The sequence below is a fragment of the Triticum aestivum genome, chromosome 1B (assembly GCF_018294505.1).
Source record: "Triticum aestivum cultivar Chinese Spring chromosome 1B, IWGSC CS RefSeq v2.1, whole genome shotgun sequence".
Taxonomy (NCBI): domain Eukaryota; kingdom Viridiplantae; phylum Streptophyta; class Magnoliopsida; order Poales; family Poaceae; genus Triticum; species Triticum aestivum.
The window spans coordinates 397,222,713-397,239,839 of record NC_057795.1 but is presented as its reverse complement, the minus strand read 5'-3'; the positions used below and the strand labels follow the sequence as shown (position 1 = coordinate 397,239,839).

Here is a 17,127-nt window from a genome sequence, read left to right as displayed (position 1 = left end):
ACCACTACACACAATACACGCCCTAGCTATGTTTGACTATGGTATAAGTATGCTTCAAATCAACGCACCATCGTACAATTGCAGTCTATCTGGTAGAAACCGGTTCCGCTAGAATTTCTTTTCCGCCATTATTGTGCCATAGAGACGATGAATGTAATATAAAGAAGAGTGAATTCCATATTTAACCCCCCTACATTGATATCTTTTATGCTAGTTACCCTATTTGACAGTTTTCATTTGAATTACTCCATTTAGCAAAAGGTGTACCAATTTTTACCCCCTTTAAAGTATGTTAGGTGCGTATAGCATCTCGAGTGGTTCTTTTACATGACAAAGTGCCAATGAAAGTTATGTCTAGTACGGTGCAATACCCAAAAAGTAAATACGGTGAAGAAGAATGCGGTGGAAGCAATGAACAAGGACCTGCATATCCCAAAGAAAAAACTCATCATCAAAGTAAAGCAATGTGTACATACACTATGAGAACAAAAAGTCCTGCCAAGCCAATGTCTAGCCAGGGTGTGGGAAAAAAAATGTCAGGAGAAAAATTGCGACTTGGGTCGCCACGTATACCGGATGGTACAACTGATAGACTGGTAATTGTGGTAAAAACTCATAAAACTTTCGCTAAATGTGATAAGAACGAGTAAATATTTTGCTACATGAGTAAGTCAAATGAAAATCTATTAAATTGAATAATTTACGTAAAAATGTCGTAGTAGGGGATAAAAACTGCAATTCACTATTTAAAGAATGGGTAACATTTAAATGCTGAGAATTCTGTAAACACTGCACGAATGCAGTCTAACATTGCCTGCATATCTACGAGGTCCATATACAGTATACTACTGGAATCTGCATATTCTATATGATGAAGTCTACCAACACATCCACTCTGTGGCATCAGCTCGACCACCGCCCATGTCACGTGCTGCCCGCGGCGCTGATCTTCACGTCCGGGTTCCGCACCGTCTTGAGCCACATCCCCGCGAGCACCCTCGACGACAGGCTCCAGACGACGTCTGGCCGCCGCTGCTGCTGCCTCGCCCTCGCTGCCTGCGACGATGGCGGCGTCTGCACCCTCTTGGCGGCGCGGCCCGGCCCGTGGGCGAGCGTCCACTGCATCGCCGTCAGCTTCTGCCGCTCGGCGCGCCAGCTCGCGCTTCCGCCGACTCCCGACAAACACCTCGTCTGCACGCCGCCCACGTGCAGGCTCCTCACTTTGAACCTCCCCCCGCTAAGCCCCGCAGCGCCCAGCATCCGCGCCGACTGGACGACGGCGATCATCGGCGCGCCCACCGCCTCGTAGCGCCGGGACGGATCACGCAGCTGGATGGCCGCCACCAGCGTGACGCGGCCGTCCGAGCCGCCACGGGACTCGGACCACTCGTCGGACGGCACCAGCGCGTCGAACACGTTCGCTTCCCCCGCAGCCGGCGCTACCTCGAATGGCGCCTCCTCGTCGGCCATCTCGGCCTGGATCATGAGCGCGTCCACCGCCATCGCCTCGAGCTTCTGTAACGAGAATGCGAGTACCTCATCCAAGGTCTCCGGATCGTTTCCCGCGCTCCAGATGCCGGTGGCGACGCGCTCCATCCGGCCCTCGGACAAGGCGGTGGCGAGCTTCCGGACGAGCCTGACCGACCGCGCCGCGCTTGAGCTCGCGCCGCCCTCGGTCCGCCTACCGCCGATGACCGCCTCCGCGATGCCCTCGAAACCCACTTGCTCGGGCGTCTTTCCGGTAAGGCTTTCCATGCGCCCTAGCGACGCCACCTTGTCTCGAACCTCGTCTGGTCCGCCCGCGGCCGCCATCTTCTGGAGCACATCGAATCCAGTCGCGGCCATGGCACTTGGCAGCACGAACGGCCTCGACACCTGCATGGCGAGCACCGGGGGTACGTCTCTGCTTGCAAGCGGCACGTTGTACGGGTTCATCGACACCAAGAACCCGCCGTCACGCGTTTGCACCGCCGGGCCAAGGCTCTGTCCCAAGTCCGGCACCACGGGCGCCTTCTTCTGCGACTCGCTTGACCTTGGTGTCATCGGCTGCTTCAGCTTCCTGAACTTGTCGTCGTCCACTGCCTCGAGCTTCCTAAGGAACTCAACGGTCACCATCTCTTCATCCGCATCGAGGCGCGGCTGATGACCGGCTCCCCTGGGCGACTTCTTGCCGCCGCTCGCCATCAGCGCCTCGATGGCCTCGATCTGCTCGCCAATGGAGTCGAGCTCGCGTAGCACGTCGCGCTGGTCCTGGAAGTGGACGACCTCTTTGACCGTCTCGACGCCCTTGTCGACCACCTCGTACTCCGGGATGACATAGTCGACGTCGCCAGCGCCACTTGCGGTGGAGAGCTCGTCGTCTTCGGGACGCTTGTCGACGTTGAGCCTGTCTACCAGCTGCCTGTAAGCTCTCATGGAAGGCGAGATGGCTCCGTCGGACGTTGAAAGCTTGGGCGTCGTACTGGCGACGCTGAACGAGTTCTTGTTGTGAACCCTCGCACGGGAGGGGGACACGGACACGTCCCTCGACGATCTCCCCGCGGCTTGCGTGTAGAGACGGAGCCCCGCGTCCTCCATGAGCTGGAACCCCAGTTTGAGCAAGAGCTCGCCACCGGTGGCCTTGCCGGCGAGTCCGAAGGCCCTGTCGAACCACCGGACGCGGCGTCCCTCGGAGCTCTTCTGGAGGGAGTCGAGCACGAGCGAGCTCACGTCGACGGTGTACGTCCCCAGACGGATGTCCGGCACCTCGACGGGGACGACGGACACAACGAACCGGCGAGGCTCGAGCTTGAGGGGCTTCCCGGTGCCTGGGCCGCCGGTGAAGTAGAGGTTGCACTTGACGAAGAGCGTCTCGTCGAACTCCGCGGTGCCATCGTGCGACACCCGGGCCGGCATGGTCTGCATCGCGCCGTCCTTGGTCTCGGCCTTGCGGACGGAGACGGCGAGTCGGAGGCCGTCCATGGAGGCCGGCATGCCGCGCACCGTGGCCACCTCGATGGAGAAGAGGCAGCCGGCCCGGCGCTTCCCGATGCGAGAGAGCGCGCGCACGGGCTTCCAGCTGCTCCACGACGACTGCCTCCCCTTGGCGCTGCTACTCCCCTCGAATTCTCGGCTTCTCGAGTCCACGGACGTGGTGTCGTCGGCCGGCAGAGGCCTGGAGCGCGGCCCGAGCCACGACGACAGCGAGAGACGGCGCGACGAGCGCGCCCTCCGACCCTCGCGCCCAACCCCATCCATGATGCGCGGTCCATCGTCGCCGGACCGCGCGATGGCGAGCGACGCGGTGCGGCGGTGGATGGCGTCGGGCCGGTCGAGGTAGTCGCTGAGCCCGCCGCCGCCTCCTCCCAGTCCGGCCATGTGAGCGCACGCTGCACGTACCCGCTCTCCTCCTCGACCAGGCTATCCACAATTCCGCGCACACCTTGCCAAGCTTTTCTCGAGCTGGACCATGATCCCGTGGCTGTTGAACCGTGGACCGCGATAGATATAGCTTTCGACGACCCCTCCGCGCTGCCGTCGTGTACCGCATTGGCGCCAAGGAAGTTGAAGTTGAGCGAATAACCCGGGAAACCAACCTACCAGCCAATCAAACCGCCGCCCTAATCGTGCACCGTCGCCCCATCGGACGGCCACGGTCCGGCACGTCCGCACGTCGTTGGTCCGATCCACGGCTCAGGGAGCTCCCGCCCTGCCAGGACTTGTCAGCGCTCAACAAGACGGACGAAGCGGCGGAATCGTAGCCACGGGATTTGGTTATGGATCTCGTTTGATCGGGGGTCAGGGCAAAAGGTTGATGTGATCCGGCGTTAATGCGGCGGGGAAAACGCGCCCTCCCGCGGACGTGTAGGCGGGATCAGCCGCGGCCCGGGCGACTGGGCCGGGATGGGCGAGCGTGTCGCCGTGCCCGCGAGCCGTCGCCGTCTCGCGGTCCCGGGCGAAGCTGGGAGAGCGTTCCGATTCGCGCGGCTTGCTTCGCCTGGATTACGTTACGTACATGACGTCGGTGTGGTGCACGTTGGGGCGTCTGTGGATGGATAGGACGGCGATTCGTTTCGCGGGTCCTTTCGAGGAGCAGTGGTGGTGGGTACAGGGTCTGATTGGGTTGTGAACTGTGGTCAGGGCTAGTTAGTTAGTTAGTGTTTGATTGATTGATTAGCCCGTGTGGTGCGTGTCGACTCGTGTGCAAGCAACGAGATCGGGGATCTTTTTCAGGAAGTCGTCGACGTACTCCTCCGTCTTCGGCGTTCGTCACGCTGGCAGTGGCGGGAGATTTGATCCAAAGAAGAACGAGTCCACGGCAAATCTCTACGCGTGTGCTATTGCTAATCACTTCAAAGAGCATGCATACCCTGTTTTGTCAAAGTTCTACTACTTTCTTTTTCAGCACGACAAATTCTACTCTCTTGCCTGCTAAGTTTTTTTTTAGACAATCTTGTCTGCTAAGTAAAGCTGGCAGTCAGGCCCTCGCGAGGGAAAAAGTCAGACCATTTGGTTCCCACAGTTTTTTTTTTTGAGGATTGGTTCCCACAGTTTGGACGTTGGGGCGAGACGGCAGGTCTATATCTAAAAAATTGGCAGAAGATTTGGGTTGGTTTGCAGTTGAACGTGGGAGGGTCCAGGTGATTTGAGCTGTTGATGCAGGTGTGCAGTACGCACGTTCGTACAGGGGGCGTACGGAGAAGGTCGTTGCTCAGTTCGTTGCAAGGTCGTTTCCATGTGCCGTGCTGGCGAATAGCGAAATGTTTGTTTGTTTTAGAATCGAAGAAATGTTATGTAACGTGTTCACGCCAAAAGGATGGATATTTTAGTCGGCGGACTTTTCTTGTACGGAGACGTGACGGCCTACCAGTCCACCACCTTGATCAGATCTCTGATCTTGTATAGTCACTTCAAAGCGCAAAGCAGAGACCACCGCAAAGATGAGACAGAGGGAGACAGAGAAAGCGTGCACAATGAGTCATTAGCAGATTTGGGCTTCCGAATTATTATTACAGGATTCCTTGTTCGAATGGAAGGAAGAGGGGTACAGTAGAGATAATTGGGAATATAGAAAAGAAATGAGTAAGACACAAGCAATTGGGGAAATATTTTATTCAAACAAATGCATAACCAAAATGGATGGTTTTCTACTTATTACCGATCTTCCCACCGAATAGAAATCTATTGTTTATAAATCTACTAGAGATAAAGTAGTGACTTCAAATATTAATGAACATATCAGAGAGTTATCCATCAGAACAATAATCTTGCCTATCTATTAAAAATAGGTGAATTTAGGCCAGCAGATTTAGTAATGTGCCAAGCATAATTGGTATAAGGAGCCATAGAAACACTTATTGATGATGGGTCTCATGAGCAACCAACGAGGGATGGTCATAGTAAAGTATACAAATCACTTTCAGATGTAAATGAAGGTAAAGAAGGATGGTTTAGAGAGACTCTGCTTGAGAAATGGGTCAATTACTCATGGTGTCCTGTCATTGTTGTGGGTCGTTCGCTTTCATTACATCAATGTGGATTACCACTAGACATAGAGATAAAGTTTTTTCAACTATTTGTAATTCGTGATTTTTTTTTGAAAAACCCCACCCATATATTAATAAAATTAATATGTTCATACAATCATTCGTTGCAGCATTTGTCACACAGGCCGGAACACTATTAACAAGAGCACCATCAGACCTATTAATAAAACTAAACTTAGCCACCTCATGTGCCACTATATTAGCTTTCCTGCTAATCTTGCAGATCTTTAAATTCGGCAACATCTTAGAGATACTCAAAGCTTCCTTCTTTAGGTCAACAAGGGGTGACCCGTCGATACTGTCTTTTCCAAAAACAGAGGCCACAAAAGAACAATCGGTTTCTAAAATGATGGGTTTGTGAGGAATGACAACTTCTACAGAGTGGTTTTTGACAACCACCCCCACACTCGCCACGTTAATAGCCCCACCAAAACTTGCGTCGACATTAATATTAAAGAACTCCGCGGTGGGAGGTTGCCAAGCAGAAGAATTCCTCTCCATATTATTTGAAGCCAGAATTCCATCCCCCACTTCCTTGCCTTTGTTACTCATCTCTACCTGCACTTTTGCATGACAAGATGAAAAGGAAGCCCAATAATTTTGTACAAAATTCACAGAGGCTGAGATGGATTCTTTTCCCTTACCAAAGATTAGATCATTCCTCAAGTGCCAAGCTATCCAAAACATGAATATAGTTTGTTCACGCGCTGACGAACTTAGTTGATCCAATAAAATAAGAAGCAAATCCTGCCCCATATTTCTGAAAATCTCTTCGGCCGGCAAATTCCATACCTCCCTCAAAGCTATACAAAGTGCACGAGTCTTTGTACAATTCACCAATGCATGAAAAGTGCCTTCATCTTCAACACCACACATTGTACACGTACCTTGGATAGCTTGATGGTGCTTTACTCCGTGAACTTGAACCGCCAAAGTATTAGCTGCAAATCCTTTGAGGGACATTAGCCTTCCAAATAATATTCCAGATCCTTCTTTCCCCATTTACCGCTATGCTAGAATTCCCCTGATTAACCTTGCAATCCATGAGATTCGGTGCTAGCCTATACGCACTCTTCATCGAAAACATGCCACTTTTCTCATGGTGCCAGGCAATAAGATCTCCCTCACCCAATTTCAGAGTACGCAACTTTAAGGTTTCCTCTGCATCATGAGGGTAAAACAGATGCCTGCTCAGATTTTCATCCCACCTCCTAGAACTAGTCATGAATAACTCAGATACCCATTTGATCCTCGTTCTATTTTTCTTAGCAGTAATATTTAGGCCAGACTCCTAGGAGTCCAATTATCCTCCATATGTTTATACTGGCCCTATCAACAACTCTCCATATCATGCCATGTTACAATAATTCGAGGCCATGCATAATACATTACCATGGGAGTGACATCGATTGAGGGAAGACAATATCAATAAGTTGCCCATGAGAATAATATTTTGCTTTCATCACCTTAGCACACAAGGAGTCCGGGAAAACCAATAAACACCATGCTTGTTTGGCCAAAATGGCTTGATTAAATAGCCTAAGATCACGAAAGCCCATAACCCCTTCACATTTTGGTCTTGTCACCTAATCCCAAGCCAGCCAGTGAGTTCTCCTTCTATTCTCCTCATCAACCCAGCAAAAATTCCTAATTATCTGGGATAAATCTGTTGGAAATATGCCCTAGAGGCAATAATAAAAGGATTATTATTATATTTCCTTGTTCATGATAATTGTCTTTATTCATGCTATAACTGTATCATCCGGAAATCGTAATACATGTGTGAATACATAGACCATAATATGTCCCTAGTAAGCCTCTAGTTGACTAGCTCGTTGATCAACAGATAGTCATGGTTTCCTGGCTATGGACATTGGATGTCGTTGATAACGGGATCACATCATTAGGAGAATGATGTGATGGACAAGACCCAATCCTAAGCATAGCACAAGATCGTGTAGTTCGTTTGCTAGAGCTTTTCCAATGTCAAGTATCTTTTCCTTAGACCATGAGATCGTGTAACTCCCAGATACCGTAGGAGTGCTTTGGGTGTACCAAACGTCACACCGTAACTGGGTGACTATAAAGGTGCACTACAGGTATCTCCGAAAGTGTCTGTTGGGTTGACACAGATCGAGACTGGGATTTGTCACTCCGTATGACGGAGAGGTATCACTGGGCCCACTCGGTAATGCATCATCATAATGAGCTCAAAGTGACCAAGTGTCTGGTCACTGGATCATGCATTACGGTACGAGTAAAGTGACTTGCTGGTAATGAGACTGAACGAGGTATTGGGATACCGACAATCGAGTCTCGGGCAAGTAACATACCGTCTGACAAAGGGAATTATGTACGGGGTTGTTCGAATCCTCGACATCGTGGTTCATCCGATAAGATCATCGAGGAGCATGTGGAAGCCAACATGGGTATCCAGATCCCGCTGTTGGTTATTTCCCAAGAGCCGTCTCGGTCATGTCTACGTGTCTCCCGAACCCGTAGGGTCTACACACTTAAGGTTCGGTGACGCTAGGGTTGTATGAATATGAGTATGCAGCATACCGAATGTTGTTCGGAGTCCCGGATGAGATCTCGGACGTCACGAGGAGTTCCGGAATGGTCCAGAGGTAAAGAATTATATATAGGAAGTGTTGTTTCGGCCATCGGGAAAGTTTCGGGGTCACCCGGTATTGTACCGGGACCACCGGAAGGGTCCCGGGGGTCCACCGGGTGGGGACACCCATCCCGGAGGTCCCCATGGGCTGAAGTGGGAAGGGGAACCAGCCCATAGTGGGCTGGTGCGCCCCCCTTGGCCCACCCCCTGCGCCTAGGGTTGAAACCCTAGGGTGGGGGGGCGCCCCACTTGCCTTGGGGGGGCACTCCACCCCCCCTGGCTGCCGCCACCTTGGGAGATTGCAGCTCCCAGGGCCGGCGCCCCCCCTGGGGGCCTATATAAAGGAGGGCAGGGGGGAGGGCAGCCGCACCCTATGTCTTGGCGCCTCCCTCCTCCTGCTACACCTCGTCCTCCTCCCGCAGCAGCTTGGCGAAGCCCTGCCGGAGTTCTGCTGCATCCACCACCACGCCGTCGTGCTGCTGGATCATCATCAACCTCTCCTTCCCCCTTGCTGGATCAAGAAGGAGGAGACGTCATCCGCTCCGTACGTGTGTTGAACGCGGAGGTGCTGTCCGTTCGGCACTTGGTCATCGGTGATTTGAATCACGGCGAGTACGACTCCATCATCACCGTTCTCTTGAACGCTTCCGCACGCGATCTACAAGTGGTATGTAGATGCAATCTCTCTCCCTTGACTCGTTGCTTAGATGAACTCATAGATGGATCTTGGTGAAACCGTAGGAAAAATTTTAATTTTCTGCAACGTTCCCCAACAGTGGCATCATGAGCTAGGTCTATGCGTAATTCTCTATTGCATGAGTAGAACACAATTTTGTTGTGGGCGTAGATCTTGTCAACTTGCTTGCCGCTACTAGTCTTATCTTGCTTCAGCGGTATTGTGGGATGAAGCAGCCCGGACCAACCTTACACGTACGCTTACATGAGACCGGTTCCACCGACTGACATGCACTAGTTGCATAAGGTGGCTGGCGGGTGTCTGTCTCTCCCACTTTAGTTGGAGCGGATTCGATGAAAAGGGTCCTTATGAAGGGTAAATAGAAGTTGACAAAATCACGTTGTGGTTATTCGTAGGTAAGAAACGTTCTTGCTAGAACCCAATTGCAGCCATGTAAAAGATGCAACAACAATTAGAGGACGTCTAACTTGTTTTTGCAGCAATTGTCATGTGATGTGATATGGCCAGAAGTTGTGATGAATGATGAATGATATATTGTGATGTATGAGATCATGTTCTTGTAATAGGAATCACGACTTGCATGTCGATGAGTATGACAACCGGCAGGAGCCATAGGAGTTGTCTTTATTTTTTTGTATGACCTGCGTGTCATTGAAGAACGCCATGTAAATTACTTTACTTTATTGCTAAACGCGTTAGCCATAGAAGTAGAAGTAGTCGTTGGCGTGACAACTTCATGAAGACACGATGATGGAGATCATGATGATGGAGATCATGGTGTCATGCCGGTGACAAAGATGATCATGGAGCCCCGAAGATGGAGATCAAAGGAGCTATGTGATATTGGCCATATCATGTCACTACTTATATAATTGCATGTGATGTTTATTATGTTTATGCATCTTGTTTACTTAGAACGACGGTAGTAAATAAGATGATCCCTTACAACAATTTCAAGAAGTGTTCTCCCCTAACTGTGCACCATTGCTAAAGTTCGTCGTTTCGAAGCACCACGTGATGATCGGGTGTGATAGATCCTTACGTTCACATACAACAGGTGTAAGACAGTTTTACACATGCAAAACACTTAGGGTTAACTTGACGAGCCTAGCATGTACAGACATGGCCTCGGAACACAGAGACCGAAAGGTCGAACACGAGTCATATGGAAGATACGATCAACATGGAGATGTTCACCGGCGATGACTAGTCCGTCTCACGTGATGATCAGACACGGCCTAGTCGACTCGGATCGTGTAACACTTAGATGACTAGAGGGATGTCTAATCTGAGTGGGAGTTCATTGTAATAATTTGATTAGATGAACTTAATTATCATGAACTTAGTCTAAAACCTTTGCAAATATGTCTTGTAGATCAAATGGCCAACGCTCATGTCAAGATGAACTTCAACGCGTTCCTAGAGAAAACCAAGCTGAAAGATGATGGCAGCAACTATACGGACTGGGTCCGGAACCTGAGGATCATCCTCATAGCTGCCAGGAAACAATATGTCCTAGAAGGACCGCTAGGTGATGCACCCGTTCCAAAGAACCAAGACGTTATGAACGCTTCGCAGTCTCGTGCTGATGATTACTCCCTCGTTCAGTGCGGCATGCTTTACAACTTAGAACTGGGGCTCCAAAAGCGTTTTGAGCAACACGGAGCATATGAGATGTTCGAGGAGCTGAAACTAGTTTTCCAAGCTCATGCCCGGGTCGAGAGATATGAAGTCTCCGACAAGTTCTATAGTTGTAAGATGGAGGAAAATAGTTCTGTCAGTGAGCACATACTCAAAATGTCTTGGTTGCACAACCGCCTGACCCAGTTGGACATTAACCTCCCTGACGAGGCGGTCATTGACAGAATCCTTCAGTCGCTCCCACCAAGCTACAAGAGCTTTGTGATGAACTACAATATGCAGGGGATGGTGAAGACCATTCCTGAAGTATTTTCAATGTTGAAGCCAGCAGAGGTTGAAATCAAGAAAGAACATCAAGTGTTGATGGTCAATAAGACCACTAAGTTCAAGAAGGGCAAGGGAAAGAAGAACTTCAAGAAAGACGGCAAGGATCTTGCCGCGCCCTGTAAGCCAGTTACCGGGAAGAAGTCAAAGAATGGACCCAAGCCTGAGACTGAGTGCTTTTATTGCAAGGGGAAGGGTCACTGGAAGCGGAATTGCCCCAAATACTTAGCGGATAAGAAGGCCGGCAACACCAAAGGTATATTTGATATACATGTAATTGATGTGTACCTTACTAGTACTCGTAGTAACTCCTGGGTATTTGATACCGGTGCCGTTGCTCATATTTGTAACTCACAGCAGGAGCTGCGGAATAAGTGGAGACTGGCGATGGACGAGGTGACGATGCGCGTCGGGAATGGTTCCAAGGTCGATGTGACCGCCGTCGGCACGCTACCTCTACATTTACCTACGGGATTAGTTATAAACCTTAATAATTGTTATTTGGTGCCAAGTTTGAGCATGAACATTGTATCTGGATCTCGTTTGATGCGAGATGGCTACTCATTTAAATCCGAGAATAATGGTTGTTCTATTTATATGAGAGACATGTTTTATGGTCATGCCCCGATGGTCAATGGTTTATTCTAAATGAATCTCGAGCGTAATATTACACGTATTCATAGTGTGAATGCCAAAAGATGTAAAGTTGATAACGATAGTCCCACATACTTGTGGCACTGCCGCCTTGGTCACATTGGTGTCAAGCGCATGAAGAAGCCCCATGCTGATGGACTTTTAGAGTCTCTCGATTATGAATCATTTGACACATGCGAACCATGCCTCATGGGCAAAATGACCAAGACTCCGTTCTCCGGAACAATGGAGCGAGCAACCAACTTGTTGGAAATCATACATACCGATGTGTGCGGTCCAATGAGCGTTGAGGCTCGCGGAGGATATCGTTATGTTCTCACTCTCACTGATGACTTGAGTAGATATGGGTATGTCTACTTAATGAAACACAAGTCTGAGACCTTTGAAAAGTTCAAAGAATTTCAGAATGAGGTAGAGAATCAACGTGACCGAAAGATAAAGTTCCTACGATCAGATCGTGGAGGAGAATATTTAAGTCACGAATTTGGTACACACTTAAGGAAATGTGGAATCGTTTCACAACTCACGCCGCCTGGAACACCTCAGCGTAACGGTGTGTCCGAACGTCGTAATCGCACTCTATTGGATATGGTGCGGTCTATGATGTCTCTTACCGATTTACCGCTATCATTTTGGGGATACGCTCTAGAGACAGCTACATTCACTTTAAATAGGGCACCGTCTAAATCCGTTAAGACGACACCGTATGAATTATGGTTTGGGAAGAAACCTAAGCTGTCGTTTCTAAAAGTTTGGGGATGCGATGCTTATGTCAAGAAACTTCAACCTGAAAAGCTCGAACCCAAGTCGGAAAAATGCGTCTTCATAGGATACCCTAAGGAAACCATTGGGTATACCTTCTACTTAAGATCCGAGGGCAAGATCTTTGTTGCCAAGAACGGATCCTTTCTGGAAAAAGAGTTTCTCTCGAAAGAAGTAAGTGGGAGGAAAGTAGAACTTGATGAAGTACTACCTCTCGAACGGGAAAGTAGTGCAGCTCAGGAAAATGTTCCTGTGATGCCTACACCAACAGAAGAGGAAAATAATGATGATGATCAAGGTACTTCGGATCAAGTTGCTACTGAACTTCATAGGTCCACAAGGACACGTTCCGCACCAGAGTGGTACGGCAACCCTGTCCTGGAAATCATGTTGTTAGACAACGGTGAACCTTCGAACTATGAAGAAGCGATGGCAGGCCCAGATTCCAACAAATGGCTTGAAGCCATGAAATCCGAGATAGAATCCATGTATGAAAACAAAGTATGGACTTTGACAGACTTGCCCGATGATCGGCGAGCGATAGAAAACAAATGGATCTTTAAGAAGAAGACGGACGCGGATGGAAATGTTACCATCTATAAAGCTCGACTTGTTGCTAAGGGTTATCGACAAGTTCAAGGGGTTGACTACGATGAGACATTCTCTCCCGTAGCGAAGCTGAAGTCCGTCCGAATCATGTTAGCAATTGTCGCATACTATGATTATGAGATATGGCAGATGGACGTCAAAACGGCATTCCTTAACGGACATCTTAAGGAAGAACTGTATATGATGCAGCCAGAAGGTTTTGTCGACCCTAAGTATGCTAACAAAGTATGCAAGCTCCAGCGATCCATTTATGGGCTGGTGCAAGCATCTCGGAGTTGGAACATTCGCTTTGATGAGATGATCAAAGCGTTTGGGTTTATGCAGACTTATGGAGAAGCCTGCGTTTACAAGAAAGTGAGTGGGAGCTTTGTAGCATTTCTCATATTATATGTAGATGACATACTCTTGATGGGAAATGATATAGAACTTTTGGACATCATTAAGGCCTACTTGAATAAGTGTTTTTCAATGAAGGACCTTGGAGAAGCTGCTTACATATTAGGCATCAAGATCTATAGGGATAGATCGAGACGCCTCATAGGTCTTTCACAAAGCACATACCTTGAAAAGATTTCGAAGAAGTTCAAAATGGATCAGTCCAAGAAAGGGTTCTTGCCTGTGTTGCAAGGTGTGAGATTGAGCTCGGCTCAATGCCCGACCACGGCAAAAGATAAAGAAGAGATGAGTGTCATCCCGTATGCTTCAGCCATGCTGTGTACCAGACCTGATGTAAACCTTGCCGTAAGTTTGGTAGGAAGGTACCAAAGTAATCCCGGCAAGGAACACTGGACAACGATCAAGAATATCCTGAAGTACCTGAAAAGGACAAAGGACATGTTTCTCGTTTATGGAGGTGACGAAGAGCTCGTCGTAAAGGGTTATGTCGACGCTAGCTTCGACATAGATCTGGATGACTCTAAGTCACAAACCGGATACGTGTATATGTTGAATGGTGGAGCAGTGAGCTGGTGCAGCTGCAAGCAGAGCGTCGTGGCGGGATCTACATGTGAAGCGGAGTACATGGCAGCCTCGGAGGCAGCGCATGAAGCAATTTGGGTGAAGGAGTTCATCACCGACCTAGGAGTCATACCCAATGCGTCGGGGCCGATCAAACTCTTCTGTGACAACACTGGAGCTATTGCACTTGCCAAGGAGCCCAGGTTTCACAAGAAGACCAGGCACATCAAGCGTTGCTTCAACTCCATTCGTGAAAACGTTCAAGATGGAGACATAGATATTTGCAAAGTACATACGCATCTGAATGTCGCAGATCCGTTGACTAAACCTCTCTCGCGAGCAAAACATGATCAACACCAGAACTCTATGGGTGTTCGATTCATCACAATGTAACTAGATTATTGACTCTAGTGCAAGTGGGAGACTGTTGGAAATATGCCCTAGAGGCAATAATAAAAGGATTATTATTATATTTCCTTGTTCATGATAATTGTCTTTATTCATGCTATAACTGTATTATCCAGAAATCGTAATGCACGTGTGAATACATAGACCATAATATGTCCCTAGTAAGCCTCTAGTTGACTAGCTCGTTGATCAACAGATAGTCATGGTTTGCTGGCTATGGACATTGGATGTCGTTGATAACGGGATCACACCATTAGGAGAATGATGTGATGGCAAGACCCAATCCTAAGCATAGCACAAGATCGTGTAGTTCGTTTGCTAGAGCTTTTCCAATGTCAAGTATCTTTTCCTTAGACCATGAGATCGTGTAACTCCCAGATACCGTAGGCGTGCTTTGGGTGTACCAAACGTCACAACGTAACTGGGTGACTATAAAGGTGCACTACATGTGAGGGAGTCCTGGACTAGAGGGTGTCCGGACAGCCGGACTATCATCGTCCGCCGGACTCCAAGACTACGAAGATACAAGATTGAAGACTCCGTCCCGTGTCTGGATGGGACTTTCCTTGGCGTGGAAGGCAAGCTTGGCAATGCGGATATGTAGATCTCCTACCATTGTAACCGACTTTGTGTAACCCTAGCCCTCTCCGGTGTCTATATAAACCGGAGGGCTTTTAGTCCGTAGGACATAACCTCCATTACAACAATCATACCATAGGCTAGCTTCTAGGGTTTAGCCTCCTTGATCTCGTGGTAGATCCACTCTTGTAATACACATCATCAATATTAATCGAGCAGGACGTAGGGTTTTACCTCCATCAAGAGGGCCCGAACCTGGGTAAAACATCGTGTCCCTTGTCTCCTGTTACCATCCGCCTAGACGCACAGTTCGGGACCCCCTACCCGAGATCCGCCGGTTTTGACACCGACATTGGTGCTTTCATTAAGAGTTCCTCTATGTCGTCACCGATAGGCTCGATGGCATCTTCAATCAACAACGCCGTCCAGGGCGAGACTTTTCTCCCCGGACAGATCTTCGTATTCGGCGGCTTCGCACTGTGGGCCAACTCACTTGGACATCTGGAGCAGATCGAAAGCTACGCCCCTGGCCATCAGGTCAGGTTCGGAAGCCTAAACTTCACGGCCGACATCCGCGGGGACTTGATCTTCGACGGACTCGAGCCACAGCCGAGCGTGCCGCGTTGTCTCGACGGGCATGATTTAGCTCTGCCGCCTGACAGTGCCTTGGAGGCCGCACACGAATCCGCTCCGGCCCTCAGTCCGGAGCCGATCGCCCAGATCGAGGACCGGTGGCTGGACACCGCCTCGGGGGCTACAAATTCCGCGGCGATGGAGCCGAACTCTGACCTTGTCCCCTATAAAGCTCGTGACTCCGAGGTGCCGGACTCCCTGCCGGACTCCGAACCTCCTGCGCCCCTGCCAATCGAATCCGATTGGGCGCCAATCATGGAGTTCACCGCGGCGGACATCTTTCAGCACTCGCCCTTTGGCGACATCCTAAATTCGCTAAAGCATCTCTCGCTATCCGGAGAGCCCTGGCCAGATTATGGCCAGGATGGTTGGGATGCGGACGACGAAGAAATTCAAAGCCCACCCACCTCCCACTTTGTAGCTACTGTCCATGATCTAACCGCCATGCTAGACTACGACTCCGAAGACATCGACGGTATGGACGACGATGCCGGAGACGAATAGGAACCAGCGCCTACAGGGCACTGGAAGACCACCTCGTCATATGACATATACATGGTGGATACCCCAAAAGATGGGGACGGCGAAGAAGCAGCGGAGGCAGATTCCTTAAAGAAACAGCCCAAGCGCCGGCGTCAGCGGCGCCGCTCTAAATCCCGCCACAGCAAGAATGGAGATTCCGGCACAGGAGATAATAACACCCCAGACAGTGCCGAAGACAATCCCCTCCAGCAAGATTCAGCGCAGGAGGATACAGAAGCAAGCCCTCGTGAGAGAGTGGCAGACGAAGAGGTCGAGGATGATAATTACATGCCTCCCTCCGGAGACGAAGCAAGCCTCGGCGACGACGAATTCGTCGTGCCCGAGGATCCCATCGAACAAGAGCGTTTCAAACGCAGGCTTATCGCCATGGCAAATAGCCTAGAGAAAAAGCAGCAGCAGCTTCAAGCTGATCAAGACCTGCTGGCCGATCGATGGACCGAGGTCCTCGCGGCCGAAGAGTACGAACTCGAACGTCCCTCCAAGAGCTACCCAAGACGCAAGTTGCTCCCCCGATTAGAGGAAGAAGCATACATACCTTCATCACCAGCGCACAATACGGCCGACCGACCACCCCGTGGTCGGGATAGAGAGGCACCCAGGCCCTCCACCAAGACCGTACCCCGGCACCGCTCCAAAAGCGCGAAGCCAAGAGGGAACGCGCCGGACTTGCGAGATATATTGGAGGACAAAGCAAGGCAATCCAGATCCATCTACGGATCACGTGGGCGCCCCACGACCCACGACGAACACCGTCGCGCCGGATACAACAACCCCGGCCGGGCCGAACACAGCAGACAACGCTCACTCGAGCTACGTCGTGATATTGCTCAATATAGAGGCGCCGCACACCCGCTATGCTTCACTGATGAAGTAATGGATCATCAAATCCCTGAAGGGTTTAAACCCGTAAACATTGAATCCTACGACGGCACAACAGACCCCGCGGTTTGGATTGAAGATTATCTCCTTCACATCCATATGGCCCGCGGCGACGATCTCCACGCCATCAAATACCTCCCACTCAAGCTTAAAGGACCAGCTTGGCATTGGCTTAACAGCTTGCCCGCAGAGTCAATTGGGTGTTGGGAAGACCTGGAAGCCGCATTCCTCGACAACTTCCAGGGCACATATGTGCGACCACCAGACGCCGATGACCTAAGCCACATAATCCAGCAGCCAGA

At 50.0% G+C, this 17,127-nt stretch overlaps 1 protein-coding gene across 1 annotated transcript; it reads right to left on the bottom strand.

The window, feature by feature from the left end:
- Positions 1-678: 678 nt before the first annotated feature.
- LOC123127183 (protein PLASTID MOVEMENT IMPAIRED 1) lies at positions 679-3,673 on the bottom strand. The gene has a single exon (XM_044546763.1). It carries the CDS (start codon positions 3,355-3,357, stop codon positions 925-927), a length of 2,433 nt encoding a protein of 810 aa, XP_044402698.1. The 5' UTR covers positions 3,358-3,673; the 3' UTR covers positions 679-924.
- Positions 3,674-17,127: the final 13,454 nt, after the last annotated feature.